This window comes from Dinoponera quadriceps, unplaced genomic scaffold, assembly GCF_001313825.1.
Source record: "Dinoponera quadriceps isolate SergipeBrazil2010 unplaced genomic scaffold, ASM131382v1 scaffold6593, whole genome shotgun sequence".
Taxonomy (NCBI): Eukaryota; Metazoa; Arthropoda; class Insecta; order Hymenoptera; family Formicidae; genus Dinoponera; species Dinoponera quadriceps.
In genome coordinates, this window is record NW_014560506.1 from 16726 (window position 1) to 36873 (window position 20148).

At 48.1% G+C, this 20148-nt stretch overlaps 1 protein-coding gene across 1 annotated transcript; it reads right to left on the minus strand.

The window, feature by feature from the left end:
* Nucleotides 1-439: 439 nt before the first annotated feature.
* Nucleotides 440-11052, minus strand: LOC106750833. Its single transcript, XM_014631434.1, has 4 exons — nt 10015-11052; nt 8125-8815; nt 7586-7988; nt 440-1290 (listed from the first exon to the last, which is right to left on the minus strand). Exons 2-3 carry the CDS (start codon nt 8763-8765, stop codon nt 7592-7594), a joined length of 1038 nt encoding a protein of 345 aa, XP_014486920.1. The 5' UTR covers nt 8766-8815; nt 10015-11052; the 3' UTR covers nt 440-1290; nt 7586-7591.
* Between the last annotated feature and the right edge of the window lie 9096 nt (nt 11053-20148).

Consider the following 20148-nt stretch of genomic DNA (forward strand, 5'->3'; position numbering starts at 1 on the left):
TATTGATGCGGCTCACCACTTACAATTAATTAAGGCACTTGTATTTACAGATGTTTTTGATTGTGTCTCGCAGCGTTTCAAGTCATTCCTATACAGGGAGTATCAAAAAGCAAGATCAAGCGAGGAGACGATAGAAAGCAGTTGCTTGAAGCAAATAAATGTACATAAACTCTTCCCTTGCAGTTTCTTTCTTTCTTTCGTAAGAGTGTATACGTACGTATATTATATTCGGCGTTGCATCATCTTCTCGCTGATTGTCTTTACTTTTTGATATACACTGTATTTCTTTCGGTATATCTTTCTGTGTGTCGGCCTTATCTATCTTATATATATCTTAAATATAAATATATCCACACATATATATATATATATATATATATATATATATATATATGACACGATATAATAAACGCAAGATGTAATAAATATTTCGCTAACATTGTCTTTATATAAATTAAGAATGTCGCATTTACTTCTTTCACTTCTTAAATCTTAAACACGCGAGTAGTGTAAAAATTTAATAAACATATCGTATCAACGATCACAATGATATTCGTATAACACGAATTATCGCTCTTATCTGATAATACCTCACGCATATCATAATTCTATAGTTACGCGGCAAACAATTCTTTTATATTAATAAAAAGTGACTTCAATAATAAATCAAATTCGTCATATAACTAAATTAACTATTCGTGTTATATGTATACGTACGACGCACGAATGGCCGAACAAGTATTTCTTTCTGGAAGCGCGAAATGTCATTGCTAAAGGGAATTAACGTATTTCTTTCTTTCTCTTTCTCTCTTTATTGCCCTTAGAAAAATAATTAATATAGCCGAGAGTACACGTCGCGGTCAAGAGTACGACGACGACAGAACAAATTGTTCCGATTTGTGAAATTAATCCGATCTAATACGTGTGATGATATGTGTGTGATATTTAATTTCTTAAATAAATATATTATTTCTATTAAATAAACATTCAACATCTCCGTGAGAGTTATACTTTTCTACGATGATCCAAAAGACGAGACGGCGAGAATGAATTTTGCACGACGTCCGAATACTGTTGTTACTGTATAAGTACGATTTTCCAACTTTCATTGTCGATCACAAATACGTGACGCTCGCGCGTGGAGTTCGGATGTTGCGTATTTCCGTAAGTGAATCTTCGTTCTGGATGGAAGATGAGATCATGCGAAATTTCATCGAGGCGTATTGTGACAGCGTGTATTGGACCTCGAATCGTTGCGAAATATTGGACTTCCCTAGTTGGAATCTATAACTGCAAAAAGGAAATAACAAATTAATATTAATTGTGTAACATTGTGTAACGCACGACATTAAATCGCTCAACAAGTAAAGAACCGATACATGCATTTCTAAGTGATGTCAATTCCGTATATTTCCAAATGTGTCATAAATATAACGTCTCACTTCTGGATATTTGGGTATCTCGGGCATTAATTGGGTAGACGAGAATTTCGGTTATTGCTCGATTGCCCGGAATCTGAAAAGCCTGAGTATTCGGGTACCAATACTTATCAGTTTGAGTACACAGGTGCTACCGTATAAAGGTACACGGTAAAGCCGGTACAAACGTACCCGTGTTATACATACATTTATTTCGAACGAATATCTCGCGTTTTCTCTATTTTGTCTCGATTGTAACAATTATTTTGTAAGATATCGCGAATCTACGAGCGCGAACATTTCTCCCCTGCGACAACCGTTACGGCGCGAGACATTGCCGTGCACCCTCGTCTAAGATTTATATCGAAAGAAAACAGTTTCCACCACGATTTCATGATCCATCGTAGGGAATAAGGGGAGGAGGAAGGATCCCGCGTGTCCTCTCTCCAACGATCCTTTGTCCCGTACTATTGTGTTCCGTTCGCGTGGATCGTTCGTTTACCTGAATCGGGGAAGAATTAAATTCAGAAACGGCCGAATCGTACGGATGTCCTGTAGATCCCGGATATGTCGTGGGAAAAAAAAGAAGAAAAACGCGAGAGTACGAACACAACGTAGCAAATCCTCGCCTTTCCGTGGCAGGAAACATCGGAAGGAAAGAGGAACGGCGTGGTCTTGACGTAAAAGGAATCTCAGTTTCTCGCTTTACACGTTGTACGTTGAATCGCAAAGTAAAATGCAATAAAAATGCAGGCACAATACAATTAATATGCTTCGTTATACTTTTACATACTCTGTAAATTTCTTTAAATGAAATTTCACTCGAAAAGTAGAATGACAGTCGAGTCATTCGAATTTGAGTGATTTTTCACTCATATAGAATGGAATATTCCACTCTGAATCGTCGAGTGAATATTTTCGTTCGAAACTGAAGAGTGAATCTAACATATTCCACCATCACAGAGAACAAATATATTCCGATTGCTTGAAACATTCACTCGAAACGACGTCAGAACTCACTCTATGCTTAAATGAAACATTCTTACGATTTCGTATGGATGTATTTTCACGATCGCTTCGAGTGAAAATATTGCCGATTTTAACTAGCTTTGAATAAGATTCTACTCTACAAAATATAAAGAGTACTAAAAAAAACATACAAGGTCAGCGGTCTTATAGTTCGACGGTGAAAAAAGTCCGAGTCTTTTTCTGTAGCGGCAATCGCGCCGACGAAGGATAATTTGTGAAGAGCGTATGTGTGTGTGTGTGTGTGTGTGTATGTGTGCGTGTGGTGGATGAAAATGATGAAAGATAAACTAGAGAGAAAGAGGACCGCCACGCCCGCTACTTTCAAAGTCCTAGAAGCCGACAAACGAGATGTCTTTGGCGCTTCATTCGCTGTATCGAGTCTGGAAATCCTCAAACTTGTTGCCTCTGCTTATCTGACGCACCTTATCGCATTTTGATAAATGCAAAGAGCACGCACGTGTCTCAGAGCGTCATGCAACTGAGTTTTCTTCACGATGCGCTCCAAGTGTGCATTTAAGAGTGCAGTCATGCGAGCATTTAATCACAGGTACAAACGTTATTCACTGAAACCGCCGTATGATTAAGTAATAATTGCTCCGCTAGGTTTTACCAAAGAAGAATTTATTATGGGCCAGTAAGAGCCTAAGCACACGGATGTCCTACTGTCATTTTGAATATTAACGATATTAATTAACGATATTTAAAATGGCGCTAGGACATCCGTACTTAAGTTCTCTCGCTTGCCCATAATACGTTCTTCCTCGTTGTGTAATCGTCACAAACAAAGTGTTCGAAACATGAATACACGTAATTGAAATATAAAAGAAAAATGGGACGCAGAATTTGCACAAGGTCGGAGAGTGGATTTGAAAATCAAGAATTCAGCGGCACCGAAATCGACTCCGAACGGTCGTCGCCGTTGTCGCTCCGAAGCCGACATCGCACCATTGTCATGCTGGTAATGTTTATTGATAAGATAACTAACATGCGGGTTCCACCAGCATAATTGTTCGTTGGATTCTTTGTTCCACGTACTGAATGTCCATGGAGCGGCGAGGAAGGCGAAGGCGACGATCGCTATGCTCGACATCGACGTCGCGTTTCACGAAAGCAATTTAGTAATAGCAGCGGTGGCAGTTTGCGCTCATTTGGCACGGCCGGTTGTTAATCGCGCGTTTTATTTTCAGGAGGCATTTTTCCGCGCGGAGAAAATGTCCGGACGTCGTCGACGTTCTTTCCGCGGCGACGGGAATAATGATTTCCGCCGAATACAGAAGCCGCGGCGTCGTCAATTATCGCGCCGAAGGGAAGAGATGCACGCGTCGACAATCTCGCCGAAGAGAAGCGTTATCTCGTCGTGCGAGAGGAGTCAGAATTTCCGACGGTTCGGCCCCGCTCGAATTCGGATAACGGATGGAGCTGTCCCTTTTTACCTCGTTATTTCCTCTTTACGTAAAGCGGATTTATGGACTCCCGCCGGCGCGCACGAAGGGTCCCGAGAAAAATTCTCACGATTACGTCGCCGTTGCGCGACCGTATATCACGCCATATTTAATCTCCATAATACGTTTCAATTATTAAAACGAGACGTGCTCATTATTCGTCGCAAACTTTTAACCCGCGCCGCTCTCCGACCATCTCCGCTCGCACATAAACACACGTTACACACACACGCGCCCACAAACATACACACCTCACCGAGAGAGACTTTCTCGTATCAACGTGACGTTACGCCACTTCGATTAATTATCTCGATCGCCGTGAATCATCCCGCGTTTAATTCGCGTAACGCGTTTCCGTTATCGGTGTAATACGTTATTCGGGAAAAAAGAGGGAACTTAATTGGGACTGCCCGTGGTTCGCTGAGGAGGAAGAGGGCTGAAGGAGGGGGAGGGCGGAGATGGCCGGGCTCGGCTCGCGAATTAACGCGGGGTTAAGGCCTTCGTGGGGCCCCTCGCGGCGCTGTCGCTCGCGCGGAGACGGACTCGCAGCCCGAGGAAGAAAACCGGCACAGCGGTCGCACGCACCGATATACGTGACCGGGAGCCGAGTGAGGAATTTATTAAATTAATTTGCCGTGACGACGCATCTCGTAAACTTCGTAGATGACCTCACTTTATAATTGTCGAGAATTACTTGCCGCGCTCCGGAGCCTCGAGCGGCTCCTTGTGCTCCCTGCCGTTCTTGTCGCGCCGATACGCTCCTTCAATAACGCGTGGCTGAAAAATGGAAGGAGCGCAGCACGCTCTCGCTCGGGGAAAGGAGGAAGAGGAGAAAGGTAGACGTCGTGAGCGGACTTTCGCGATCGATCGGATCGACGGACACCGATAGTTTGCGTCGCGTACTCGTTAATAATTCTTCAAGCGAGGGTGGAGTTCTTGCCACTTCGTCCGTTTTTCCTCTCTCCGTTCGTCCGGAACTGGGAGAAAAGGATCCGGCGTGTGGAGCGCGTCACAGCCGCGAGCGGGGCATCCTTTAAATCGACATATGGCGGGCTGAGCGATGTCGAGCTTCTGTCGTTCTCTCCGGTCGATCAACGTGCATGCACATCCAGTGTTATATACGTCGGCCCCAGTAAACGGCACGTGCGCGTGCTACGCGCGTTTCTAAGGAAACCGCGACTTCTATTTGCGGCACGGCGACCGGCATCGTCCGCCAACTGATTCTTTCCCCCGTCGCAATAGCGTGTCGCCCAGAATCGAATGCATTGGTTATCGCCGTGCAACGATCCCTCTATCCCGATATTAAGAGACACATCTGGCCATGAGGTCAGTTATCATACAAGCGGGAATGTGAATGGAAAAGATTTGTCAAACAAAAGACTAAAGGAAAATGCGAATGTTATTCTGCTAAAGAGTAACTATGAAGCGCGCATAGAACGTTAACGAAGTCGGCCGAACGTTCGTTCTTGACGTTTGCGTGAATTTTCAATCGCCACAGTCCTCTTTTCCCCGGTGTAGATATCGACTTGCTTTCCACTATTCACATTTTCAGTACCCGCTGTGAATATTGAGACACAGCCGTTGTGTGGAATCAGAACAGTGGCGCAGTGGGCAAGCCGTCTCTCTTTACACTTGCGTATAGATATTCCACATCTCGTGCGTTCGAGATCCCCCTAAGTGGACTTAGCGGGAGAAACGAATAGTCGGGTCGTGAGACGAACATGTGTCGGATGCCCATGGGAATCGATGATCGGCAATTGGAAACCGAGAAGATTGAGGAAGGTCTGGCCGCGAGATATTTCCGAGGAGGATATCTGACATATGGCTAGACGTTCCGCCACTTCCGTTCGTGGCCGCGCGCTTTTAAGATGACTATACCACGACTCACCACCGGCCATGTGTCCCCCAAATTGCATACTGTAGGCCATTAAGAATGCCGTGACCTTCGATGCACGACGCTTAGAGCATATGTATAATAGGGGAGAGAAATGGAGGTTGCATATGCGCGGATCGCACGAGTAAGTTATGAAGCCGGAACTTTCACCGCAATGAAGAATCCGAATTAAAATTAAACTTATGGTCAACGTTACGATTAGTAGAGGCTGTGCGTCTGTATAACCAGAGTACTTAATCTCACGGGTAGCCGGTATCTTAAAGTATCGCTGATACTGTTCAGGTGCTCACGTGTACCCAAAAATCGAGTTACTTCTATTCTTACTTATTCTTACTTATTCTTTCTATTCGAGCACTCGGGTACCGAAATACCCGATAATTTGAGAAATTCTCGGACTGTAGTACCTGAGTGACACTCGAAAGATTCGAATACTCGCTTAATACTCCGATGTCCGCCGGATATCCGGAATTGACGTCACTAATTATAATAATTTCAAAGAAAGGTAATTTCTCTTTCGTCGCTTATCGTGAAGACGATGAGCGACGAGGATACGATTATAAGCGTTACGTGATCATTAAAGTCAATAAAATCACCTTCCTGCGGTGTAAATTACGGTAAAAATTCGACATCGCGAACTCCCTTTATCAGGGGCACTTTGCTCCCCACCGATAAAGTCTCTTCCGAACGAGAGGGTTCACTCGATGCGACAAAAAGCGATGTCCAAGTGTCACATCGGCACGCACTTTGCAAAGTGGCTACGGTGCGTGAAGTTTATTTTCGGGCTCGACGTCGAGACGTAGCACGTGTTCGAGGCGAAGCGTCGAACACGAGTTTCCACTTGGCGATGCTTCCGCGACGCGGGTATCACGTGTGCATTTTGAACGCATCGCTGCGACGCAATTCTCATTGAGACACCCGTCCGAGGAGAGAGAGAGAGACACTTCTACCCTCACCGGGCATATCGTTTTTACGAAAAGGGCTCTTTTTATTTATCGCAACCGACCGTCGCTCAAGATCGAGCGCAATCCTTACTTTGCCGGGTGATTATCTCTCTTTTTACTCTACGTGACGTACCCGAACGTAAGCGAAATACTTCATTGTTCGCAGAAAAGTACAGCAATAATGCTTTTTCGAAAATATATCGATCGATGTAAGATTTTTCATTAGGCAACATTGAATCTTCTCATCTCTTTCGCACTTAAGACAGAATACTGATTTTCTCTTGCAGAGTTTAGGTCTTATCGGTTGTATAGGATTATATAAATGCTTTTACACGGTGAAAATACGTGCGAAAATGAATTACTCAGTACGTGATGAAAATGACAAGAAAATTTCAAAGTAGATATAATATATGTAAGTGAGATGTATATGTACGAAATTTACAAAAAGAATAGCGTGATCGGTGTTTACATAGAAAAGAAGTGTTAAATTCGAGTCGAATAACTACTGCAATATCCCTTAGCAAATGTTTACTCGGATCAAATAATATTTACATGATTCAAGTATAATATTTTCCAAGTAAATTATCCAAATAAGATATTTACTTGAAGTAAAGTTTACTTAATCCAAATGGAAATTTGCTAAGGGATATCGGAGTAATGATTTATTTAACTATTTATTAACACTTTGTTCTACGTAACGTAACATTTTGAGGATCGCCACTACGATATTGATAAAGTTCGTTGCCGATATTAGAATCCCCTTGACTGCACGTGATCTTTCCCATAATTTGCGCTCATCGACTGAGCTGACCATAGCCTCCGAATTCGAACGGACTGCCGTTAAACTCGTCAGGGACTCACCTATGGTTACACGTGCGTCAGCCGTTGCGTGTGCTGTTGATGAACGAGCCTGCCCTGTTCCTGTTCCCACCAGCTGACGACGTCCATGAATTCCCCCGTCTCGGTGATCTCTTGCTTGTAGTAGAGGGCCCCCGAGAAGGTATCCGGACTGGTCGCGTAAATGGTAGTCGCGCCCTCTTCGCTGTCACCGGCGCCGCTGTAGGGCGACAGGATCTGCGGCTCCAGATTCTCCTCGTTTTGGGCGTAATATTCGGACGGCGGCGAGGCTACGGAGTTCGGCGAGAGATTTCGGGAGAAATTCTGTCCGCTCGTTATGGTGCGCGGCTCCAAGTTCTCCTCGTCGCCGGCCGGGGACGCGTAATATTCGCGCGGCGATGGGTCGGCCGTCCGATTGGGGGATAATCTACGAAGAGAGAAGAGAACGAGAGGTCAGTGTGTGCGACTGGAAAGCAAAAGTCGCGCTCTGTCGTAAGAGCGAAACCCCCGAGAACACTTTGTCGCGTTTCTCGCTCCTCAGCCTCGTTCAGTCCAGAATTTACCTGGACAACGTGATCCTCGACTTCACATTATTCCCGTCCTCCTCTTCGTCCAGTTGCTCCGCCTCGTCGTCTTCCACGGCCAGTACGTCGTCCTCGAGAGCGAGTCTCTCGCCGGAACCGTTGTGGGTCGATGAGACGACGCTGCTGGTCGGAGAAGGGACGCACTGCGCGCCGGCACCGGCATTGGAATCGTACTCGACGCCGTCAGCCTCGGCCAGCAGTCTCTGAAGGCCTCGGATGTACTCCACCGCCATCCTGAGGGTCTCCACCTTGGACAGCTTCTTACCCCTGTCCCCGTAACCCGCGGCGATGTGGCTCGGAATGTGTTGTCTCAATGTAGCGAATCCATTGTTCACTTGCTTCACGCGATTTCGTTCCCGAGCGTTTCGCCGAGCAACGGCGACGGGCGGCGGTTGCCCATTCTTACCGTGCTTCTTCAGTCTGGAGGGATCGTAAGGGGGTAACACCGCCGTGGAACTTGTTGTGTTGCCGACGACGTTGCTTTTCGGCACGATCAGCGGTTGGTTGCCGATGATGTTGCTCTCGTTGTCCTGTAACGTTCGCAGCAGCATCAGCTGTTCCTGATCGTTGCCGTTGATCTGCACCCTGTTGCAGAACACCGTCACTCCCATGGTCGCCATCGCGATCTCCAAGTTTAAAGGAGGTTTCCCTAAGCGACGTTCAGGCCGACCTGCGGGTCAGTGCGAGCGGCGCGTGTAATTCACCGTCGAAATGCTCGCGAATTCGAGGAAAGGAAACTCTTCCCGTTCTTCTCGTGAAGCTCGATTCTCCACGATCTCCGGAGGATTTCTAAGCGACTGACCTCCGACGGACCATCGTCGGAGATCTCTCACGGATCGAAGTCTCTCTTTCGACGAAGAGACCAGTGTAACGGGCTGCTGCGCGAATGTCGCGAGCGAGAGACGGGAATGACTGTGCGTTAAAAATATCGGAGCAACTTTCCGGAGATTCCGCAAAAGCGACCTGTAAATTTGGCGTATCGCCGTTGCCCGAGCAATTTCCACAATAGCGTCGATTAAACGAGTTGCGCTAGGACAGCGGAGCCGGACGGTCGATAAGCGACACTAATGCTCGTCGAGGACGAACCTAATTGGTGGACTTATAAATAAAACCGTGCCGTTCTCCTCGCCGGAGACAAAGGCCGATTATCGACGCAGACCGTTGGACGACGCTCCGATTGGGTGTCAATTTGAATCTGGGTCGAAACTGTCGCTCGTGAAAAAAGCTTTTAAACTGTGATCAATGGCACTGCAATTAATAACGCGCGAAACGTATCCGGAGAATAGCCCCGTTCCCCTCTCTCCCGGACGGCGTGTGAGATACTTTTCTACTCCTCGCGATTGCGAAGTATGAAAACGCATTTGGATGTAGGACTATCCGCGGCAGCAATAGGTCTGTACTCTCTTCCTCTACTAACCCACGAAGCTGATGACCCGAACCGAGATCCAATTGTCTCGCTGCCGGTCGCCGCGGCTTAAGTAAAGCATGAGGTCACCGTCTATTCTTCTCCACGACGGTCGTCGACTCCTCGGAAACTATTGTCCAGATCTCCCAAAACAAACCATGCCTCGACCGCGATACGTCCGCTTGTCAATCCGTAATTTCCCTCACGACGGCGCGCGTCTATCACGCCTAACGTCGTCCACCGAATCCGATTCGAATCGATTCTGCGCACACGTATCGCGCGCGCTCCCGACGCTGATTGCCAATTAAGAGAAGTCGAGGAGCAAACGATCTCCGGATAGTTCAGCGTGTATCGAGCTCCACGAGAATCTACTATGTACGGTTTACGTTATGGCCGGGTTTCTACCGAGAGTCTGAGAGGGATTGTGCCTTTAAAATAACGCGCGCTCCCAATTGAGTACTTGCCGAATATCAAAGCGGTTCCTGCAGAAGAGACTTTCGGACGGTGCTTGCCATGAAGGTGATGTTTCCGTCCGCACACGACACATTCACGATCTCTCTCCTCGAACGTCTCTATTCCTCTATTTGTGGAACATTTTCCTTACAAAGGAACAAATCTAAATGAACCAAAGGCACTTGGGTTTCAATGATATCCGTTGTCAACGACTATGTGTATGTGTGTATGTGCTTGTCTCTCTCTCTCTCTCTCTCTCTCTCTCGATATTTCTTCATACGGGGTCGCCAATTGGAGCACTTTCGTCTTTCCGATTAAAACGTTGGCGTACGCACCGTATGTTGCACATGTGTGGTGAGCACAAATTATTGAATTGCGATCCAGATTGAAGTTCCGACCGCGAGCACGGTCTCACTAACTAATCACTGTGTCATCCATCTCGAGTCGTTTGTATCGAAGATACCACCCCGACATTCGATCAGCCAATGATTAATGTCGGTCGTCCGATGCTCGTACGAGTGACAACCGCCATTTGCCTTGGACTTTTTTACGCGCGGCTTCGATATCAAAGTGAGAGCACGTCGAATCTAAGTAGTTTTGTACTTCGATTTATACCGACGAGGTTGGAGCGATCTCGACCTGTCGTTTGTTCTGCTCGGTATCAGCATAAATATGTATTAACGATCAAGCGAGCGCCCCATCTACTCGTTTCTATCACACACATACACCAGGCACAATTGGTATTTTCTCATTCGTCTGCACGAGGACGCTCCTCCTGAGTGTTACACGCGAAGAAGAAGGCTCGATCCGAAATTCTGCGAACTCTGAAGCATCCACTCGAGCCCGGGGGTTACCTTCGCTCTTCACTCGCAACGAGGACGATCGGCGCGCGAACCACGTGCGATCAGCTTCGGAACTTACTCGAGGTCCCCCCGTACAAAGGGCCCCTGGGACTAGTTGGTAGCTCTACCGTCGCCGGAAGAGAGATCTTCACGATCGCGCATCACCAGCACCACTGTCCGCCGATCGTGTGCCTCCGTGCTACGCACTACATGGCGTCCGCGACGGGAATGAGCGCGGACATCCGATAGATGGATTAGGTTCCAGTATTTTGCCGCACCGCGCCGAGTTGGGTCGTGGGGTTGGGGCGAGAAGGGAGAAGGGCGCCCTGCGCGAGAGGGAGCGAAACCGGCGGCACGGACAGCACGGTTGAAAGAGACGGGAAGAGAAAAAGAGGAAGCGAGAGAAAAAGATAGAGACAGGGAGAAAGAGAGAGAGAGAGAGAGAGAGAGATGGTGGGGATTTTCAGCACGCGCCGCAGCCCCTCGTTTCTTCTCCCCCGGAATTGAAAAGGGGGACCGTGCGCGCCATATGCCGGTGGAGAGAGAGAGCGTGTGCCGGTTGCGCGACTACGTGTGTGGGTCCTACGGCCCAGCAATAAGTGCGTGACGCACATTGGTAAGGCGCGTGTGTATATGCGTGAGTGCGTACGTACCTTGCCCGCAGCTACCACTTCTCGTACCGGTGGTGTCGGCCGCGGGAGACTATACGAAAGACAAAGTGATCCTGGTAATCTAATGCGTAATTGAACGGCGGTCGATACGCGATTAAAGAGGGCCGCGTTATTATGTACTTTGTTCGTTATTGCCTTACTTCGATATTCGCGGTCGGAGAGCGCGATATCAAGTATAGACGCGTTTATATTGTATATTGTTGATCGGCTTAGCGCCGTTTCGTATCCCCTGAATTCATACGTTTGTATCCATCGTGATCGCCGTATGGTGTACCTGGAGAGACACACCGACGCGGGTTCTCGCGTCTACTCTCCATTTAACGAAAGTTACTCCCGCGGAGATATCGCGATTCTCAGGCATGACACGGCGATCGGAGATTACGTAGATCCCCGTGCTAGATATTCGTGCCAAATAAATGCGTTTCGTGATTTGCATTTTCGCCCCGCCCGAACGGGGCGCTTTAATCTCCGCCGTTGAACGGCGGAACAGAATACACCATGAGAAAGCACATGTGTATACTGTGTGCCGCAATAAAACCGCTGAAAATATTTGATTTTGCGGCACAATGGTGCGATAATAATAAAGTCAGATTTTGATACGGTTCGCGCGACGCACGGCACGTTGCGCACGGCGGTGATCTCGCGCACGACTTCGCTCGCGGATGAACACGTGATCGCGAATGATCGCGTGGCGGCCTTAAAATTCTTTAATATGTACATTCAGGCAAGAAAGAATGAATGAAAGAGGAAGAAAGGAAGAAGTTCGACGAAATAATTCAATTCCGCTCGTGGTGCGTTTCCTACCGCGGCAAAAGACAGGAAGAACCACACTCACCACGTCGCGGAAGTTTCGTGTTTCAGGGCGGTGCACTCGTGAGAATGACGTATAAGCGAGATATGATTTTGCTCGGGGAAATAAAAAAAGAACCGGTTGTGCAATCGTCCACTGGCGAATATACAGATTTCGTTATTTGAGTTTGTTCGTATTTGTATGTATTACTAAAAGAAACTTTTACAATTTAGGATTCAAAAGCAGCTGCGATTATTTATGGGGATACCATTTATCGAGTGGCTAGTTTTTCGAAGTCAATCGAACAAAATCGACAATAAGGTCGGTATGAAAATACCGAACAATCGCCCCGTAGTCGATGCAACTGGACTAAATGTTGAATCGGAGCGTGTAAATGTTTGTGCGCATCCGTAAATTATAATTTAAGAAGCAACCGCGACGCGCACAGAAAGCTTTTTGCCGAGGGCTGCGCTGATTATGCCGAAGGGATTGGAGGGTTCGGCAGGACTCGACCTAGATCTAGTCTTCATTTGTGCTGCTAAACCTGGGAGAGCTCGAACCGACCGGGCCGGAGGCCCTTGCCGAATTTATAATGCACGCGTTATTCGAAACGGAGTCCTACCCTCGCGCGGAATTTCAATTTTAGATTCCCGCAACTTGAATAATTATTTATTAAATCGCGATAAACGTCCGGCGCGAAATATCATGTGTCGGATGAATCCCAACTGATGTTTCGCTGTGAATAATCTCTGGCGGCCATTATCGGTTTGGAAACCTCCACCGGAGGTACTTTATCGAGAACGATGATCTTCCTGTTCTATGGCAGATGGGACAGATCCGTTTATGGGAATATATGTATGTGGACACACAACCCCCGCGGTACGGCGCCACGCTTTTCCCATATGTGAGGAAGATCCGTTCTTTCCCGTCGAGGATTAACGCGATTCGTGCGCGAATGGTTAACACGTGACACCGTGTGCGGGTCTTTAAAACGGTGATTTATGAAATCTTTCCTGGGAGATACTTCATTCTCTCGCTTCCTCGTCGCTCGATGAAAACCGGAGAATATCCGATCTTCCACACGTGATGTTCATCAAGGATGATCAAATGGTCGCCACGCTTCTTTGCGAAAAAGAGGGAACGAGCGTGGTGAGCGCGACACAACTCGAGTTTTCGCGACGCACCTTCGGCTGTGTTCCAAAATTCACTGCCAGCGTTGAAAATAGCATAAATAATGACATAAATAATAAATAATAAATAACAAATTTACGTAGCAACTGCTTAATATCGCCATTTTGTCATCGACATTTTGTCACAACGAATTTGAACAGAGCGGGCCGATTTGCTGATAAACTGCTTTATCAAGAAAAACTCGTGTACATTTCGACGCGAGTACGAACATTCGTATTACACATTCGCTGTTCGTACGTTGTACACCCCCAGCACGAACCGGCAGGCGCGTAAGCATCGTGTCTTAAGGCGCGTTAAACGTGCGTAACTCGGCGATTATTATGGCGAGGATAACATACGCCGATCGCCGGGCTTTCAGCCTCGACACCGAACATGGTGGAGGAGCCGAAACCTCGTGAGAGACCTTGCGCGAGCCCGTATAAGGCCAATAAAATCTCCGGATATGTTGATCCGGTGGTCTCGCGCGCGACCAGAATCAAACACCCTGAAAAGACCCGGGCGAGCTCATTGCGCGCCGTGTGCGCGGAGAACGCCGGCCGCGCATGCAAAGTGATCTGATCCCGATTTACGCATCCAGAACGGCCGAGCCGAGCGATCAGGACGCCGGGCCCGATCTCCGGCCTCTCGATCGCGGCAGCGCGCCGTATATCATCGGGGTTTTTCGGTATTATCGAGCGGCGCATCGATGCCGCTCGCGACCGTCCGACTGATAAGTTTACAGGCTCGTACTCGGGGGGTATTATGCGCCGGAGAGGATCTCCAACAATGGAGGACCCGGTGGGGCCCCACGGCGGTTCTTCCCCGTTCTCGCGCATAATCCCCGGGCTCTCTTCTCCGTGGGACTCCGCCGAGGCGTGCGCGCCCCGTTTCGTGCCCCCTCCGCGTGCCCCTCGGCTGCGAAAGAGATTAAAGCTCCTCGCGAGGGTCGCCGCTCTATATATTTCGTTATAAATTCGGCCACGGACCCTCGTTCTCTCTTCTCCGGAGTGCGCGGCCGCGGCTTATTGCGTCCGGAGCCTCGATCTCGCGACTATACGCGTTATGTTGTATACGTCGAACGAGCGCGCCACCAGCCCCGACACGTTCCCTCGCTAATTTCCCGTGTTTATTGTTAAGGGGCTAACCGTCGGGATTATTGATAGGCGTATTATTGTGACAATGGCAATGCCCGTTTGATCGCGCCACCGTGATGGAACGTCGTTTGCACCCTCTCGCACCATGCCGGATATTCATATTTCATCTCAATTCCTCTTTCAGTACTCGCGAGCCTCGAGTTGTCGGTATACGCCGAGTATTTCTATACCTTGCGCTACTCGGGTACTCGGGTATCTGGGCGATACCCGCGAGCTTAGGTTTAGTTACTCGACTATCGGTTATACCGACCGAGTTGGAAGTGAATCTTACTGCTGAGACAAATGCTGAAATAAAATGTGAAAGTAGTAAGGGTAAAAATAACATAACTGCATGTGCATGTACCAAGAATAACGTTGAATATTACGGCGGAGATTTAAATTTCACTTCGGGACAATAATTGTAATCTTTTGAACAGAAGTGAAAAGTCGACGTTCGTAAATTTAAGATTTCAAACTTAAGGGGAGAATACTTGCCGAATGTTTCAAAGTTTGTTTTTAATTTCTCGGTCGCCAAGGTTAGGTACGCATTATTGATTGGTAGACGATGACGGTTGACGGCTGGCGCGAAATATGTCTGTCCTTGTTTCCAGTTTATTTTTCGGGGATATTTTCGTGCGTCGCGTAACTTTCCGCGACCGAGTTATTACGTTTCGAGCTGGCGAGCGATATGTATCGCGAGCACGTGTATACTAATGTGTATTCACGTTACTCAAGATTTTCGTCGGTTCTTAGAGTATTTAATGCCGGACTCTTGTCGACGTCGTGTTAATTAATACGCGTTTCTCCGATGGAATTGTATGTGCGTGAGTGTTAGGACAATGTTAATGTCAATACCACAAATGATTATTCGGAGTCACGACGGAGCAGCCGAGAAATCGGCAAGCCAGGACGGAGGACGCAAAATGCCAGTACGCAGACAGCATATATTTTCAGGTATGGTTTCAAAATATTCATTATGAACCTTTTCAATTTGACATCAAATAAACATTTAACGAACCAAGAACGAGAGTAAACCCGAGAAATTTAGGCTGGTATTCATATGATTTATTATTATTTAATAAATAATTCCAGCTTTATATGAACCTTAGAGCACCTTAGAGTACATCAATTAATTTATATTTGTTTTATATAAAAAAAATATTGATCCCCTTACAGAAATATTTCACCGATTTTACTCCTCGTACGGCCCTATTTTTACTAAAAAACGCAGTCATACTCATTCAGCTGAATGCACGCTTTCTCAAACTAACTACTCAAACTTGCTACTCAACCTAACCGTTTTCGCGGGTAAAGAATGGTAAAATATCTTTATAAAAGTCGAGATGAATACGAATCTGCAATTAAATATGCACTCGATTGTACAAACATCGTGAATAATTTGCAACTACGAATACCAGTCTTGAAATCTAATATAAATCTCGCCAGTGTTGATTGTGCATTCAATAACGCTCCTCGGATAGGGAGTCCCATTTGGACCCTTCGTTGAACTTCAGCTTAAACAAATCGGCAATCAACGTAGGGCAGGAGGAGAATTGCTTGTATCGTGTTAGATCTTAAGAGATTCTCCATTGGTCTTTCAAGTTTGACCGAATCTGCAAGGCTAATGTAGAAGCAAGATTTCGACTCAGGATATACTTAAGTATCGATCGTGAGGTGCGAGGCTCGTCATAGGCTCGCTCTCTCGCTCGCTCGCTCTCTATGTTCGATCGTCGCCGCCTGGCACGAGCATGACTCGTTCTTCCGGTGCGAGGGGGTAGAGCAACGCGAGCCCCCTCGATCCACGGTTCCCGGCCAAGTCGTGGCGCGAGAGCAACTTTTAACGCGTTGTTTCTTTATGCGTAAAATTCGCGCGGCCCGATGCGCCGCGGGGGCCCGTGCGTTTAAAAAGCGCTAATAGCACGACGAGTGCTTCCGACTAGGTCGCGCGTTAAGCGGCCGCCGAGCGATCGACGGGGTCACAGTCACGGCATAGAGTGCGAGGAAAGAGGGATGGAGGGAAGAGGGAGGGCGGCGGTGGCGGACGAGGGGGGAGTAAAACGAAGCAGAAAGGGGGTGGGTCGGTGCGGGCCCTTTGTCACGACGCGTGCCCGTGCACGTGTGCACGTCCAATGCCTACGCACTTCTGTTACGCACCATGCTTCGTTGCAGGGGCGGATTTCGAACCTGTGAACTCGCACGACAGCGTTTCCGCCGAACGAGCCGCGCATCCGTTCTAATCATCTTTGCGGGATGTAATCGAAGGTGCTCGGAATATTGCGGTGTATTTCACAATTTTGTTTCCGAATGAAATGAACTGAATGTGGTAACGCATAATAAATGGAAATTGAATGATACTTTACGCGATAATAAATTTCGTCGTAGTGAGAGATGTGCGCGAGCTTCGAGGGCAACCACCGCGATATAAACCTGCTGAAAGTGCAAACCGCGCCGGATTCATACGCGTTCCGCCGGTCATCCGACCCTGATTCGAAGGCGCACGTACGTTCTCTCTATACAATTCGTCCTACGTGTCTACGTAGGTGCGTTCTATTCAACTGCAAAAGGTAATTCTACTCCCCTTTTCTCTATCGGACCCACCCCGCCACGGGTTGAGCTTTACAATGTGCAAAATTATACGATCAGCCTGCTCTCTCGTACCCCCCCCATGCGCCCTTCGCTGACTTTGGCTGGATTTTTCGATTGTAAACGATACCCGAGCGTCGTTTTCGCGTAACAAAACGCGAATTTGTCGATGTCTAGTTTCTCCACTGTGACAACGTGCGATCTCTCCCTACCTTTCCCGCCGGAGAAACGTTGTTTCGATGGTGTAACAGTGAGCGTAATCATAAAATCTAAGATTTTTTAAATATATTTATTATCGACTTGTTAAAAAGGGGGATGAGTTATTAAATAATTAAACATTTAAAAAGTCATTTCGGGAGTACTCGGGTGCCTGAATAATGAAAAATTTTGGGGTCTTCGGATACCCGGATGACTGGATACATGGCTAATTTTAGACATGGCAAAATATTGATTTTTCTAACGATGATAAATAACAAATGAATGTATCGCAGATTCGTTACTATTTTCTGATTGACGATCTAATATCCGTGAATATGGGTATCCAGGTACCCGGGTACATTTAAGGACAGTACTCTGCTATCCAAACCCGCGGTTGTCACTCGGGTATCGAAATACCCGGGTCACGGTGACAACACTAATTCGCACCGCCCACATTGTGCGGTCCTGGGTCGTCTACAGAGTACGATAACCGTCCGTACCGTCGGTCTCTCATCGGCATCGTCGCGTATTCGGGAATACACAAACAAAAGTATTTCTTCTTCACGCGCGAATATTCGGCAGACAGTTCTCATTTTTTCCCCTCCCCCCTCCCCCATTAAAAGTTGAGACAACCCAGACCGCTTCGATAATGAAAGGTTCGAAGGCGCAAAAAGTTCGGGCCGTTTCCTGCTCCGGGATTCGAGGGCTCGTAAAAAAGGGCGCAGAAAAGAGCCGAGAAGAAATCGCCTCTTTTTTACTTCTTCTTCTCCTTCTTTCCGTCGCGCCGTGGCCCGTCGGGGCCTCGCGGCGGAGGTTAATCCGTAGCGCCAACGGATCTCACGCTCCTTTTTTGCCGAGGTCCTCGGCGAAAATGCCACCGCGACGCTAACGCTTCGTCGAAGGCGTATGACGCGACCGCTCGCGACAAAAAGCCAACTGTCGGCTCCTCCAAGGATACGAGTGACGATGATAGTAATCAAACGGCAGTCGGCGGTTTTCTCCCGAGGAGGTAGCCATATGCATCGCTCGCGAGTCAGTCTGCCGCTGGTCTGCCGCGGATTCGACGACTCGTCTGCGTTAATGTTATCGTCGTCGCGTGCACCGTACACCAACCATTAAGAAAACGACGATGCATTGTACTCCGAAGTGACGAGCATCGATTTGACAATTACGAATAATCGCAGTCAGATTGTAAGGGAGAGCGGAGTGCGATTTCGTTCATCCGTCCACGACCGTATCTTCTCACACGTGGACCGAGTGATGTTTTTTATCGATATGTTTCGATGCAGTCTCGCATCGCTCGGATGACTGCTTTCAGAAACACACCTCCCGTCACCGTACCGGAGACGAATCGTCGCTACCAACTCGCTCGAAACTCCATGAAAACAAGAAAAAAAGAACAGAGGAGAAGGAAAAGAAAAGAGGTAATCGCCAGAGCGCATAACGAGTCGTATCGACTCGTTTTCGATTGTTATCGAAGCGCTCGCGAAAGCTTGTAACTCACAACCTCCGACCTACAGGCGTATAAGAGCGCAAGAAGGAGGCTTCTGTGTGGCTCGAAGTCGCGTGGCCGAAGCGTGGCCGCGACCTTCCGTCCTCGTTCGTCTTGCTGGTTGGAAGGTACCGGGTGGCAGGAGGGGGACGGTAGATACGCTGAAGGGAGGGTGCGAGCGGGACGGGCGATGGCGAGCACACTTCGTTCGTGTGCCCGGAACGAGTGACGTGAGACCAGCTGCACTTTGGGATGCCTGCTTGCGCGCGAGAACCGGGGATCTCGTTCGTCCGCGACGCACACCACCAATGACGATCGACGTGTCGTGTTTTCCTTCACGAACTTTAAAGGGAACCAGACGGATCTCCCGGAGATCTCTACCGACCATTCAGACCGACCGGTGGGGAGGAGGGAGGGGGCACGCGCGCGCTCTTTAACCCCATCTCGCGTGAATTTGCAGTTTCGTTATTGTCGCCGAGGACACGGTCGGCGTTAAGTGCGGACGAAGGGGGAATGTCACGTGAGCCGCGTGGATATTTCGAAAGCTCTCCTCGATCGATCCGGAGGTTCTTTATCTTCCTTAATAAAAATGCAAATCGATATTCTCCGGGGTAAGTAATTGAGCATTCCCCGGGACCTTTTCGGAACGGGAGGTAATCAGGGAGAGGGATGAAAAATGATGAGCCGCGCGTTGATACCGCGGCGGGTAGGCCGCCACAAACGGAGCTCGGGGAAATTAACATTTAACAGAGCGCAGATCGACGGGCGCGATTGGTCGACGGTGATTCCGAAACTGATTTCTCACCGGCGGACAGCCGACGTCGTTAATGAAATGCACTTACGCGGTGACTTGCGGATCTCGCGGAGCCGCAACCGCAGGTGAGAGTGACCGATTTTGCACCTGGAGCCAGCGCGAAATTGAGCAATATGAAGTATCGATCGCGCACCGCGTCGACATCGGCTCAGTACTCGAACCCGTGGGAATGTACAGTCGAAATGATTAATTGAGTAATTAACGGAGCCGCCGGCTCCCACCTGACGATGACTTCTCGAGAAGTCGTGTCCGTGCGATGGATTCGCGCGTTCGTCGCGCCGCTCTTCGCGAAATCCGTCCGCGAGTTTTCACCGACGGTATCTGAATTGACATCCGGCGAAGATCCGCGTGGAAAAGTACTTTTCCAGCCGGTCGGTCGGAGGGGAAAATACGCCCGGGTGGATCGTTCGGGCCAGATACTCGAGAGAGGTCGAAGGTATAAAAATCGAAAT

Excerpts from the sequence above, each read along its gene's own strand:
- LOC106750833 (XM_014631434.1), bottom strand. The coding sequence starts at position 8,765 with ATGGCGACCATGGGAGTGACGGTGTTCTGCAACAGGGTGCAGATCAAC. Across the intron at positions 7,989-8,124 it reads TCGAGGATCACGTTGTCCAG|ATTATCCCCCAATCGGACGG; the intron begins GTAAATTCTGGA and ends CTCTCTTCGTAG.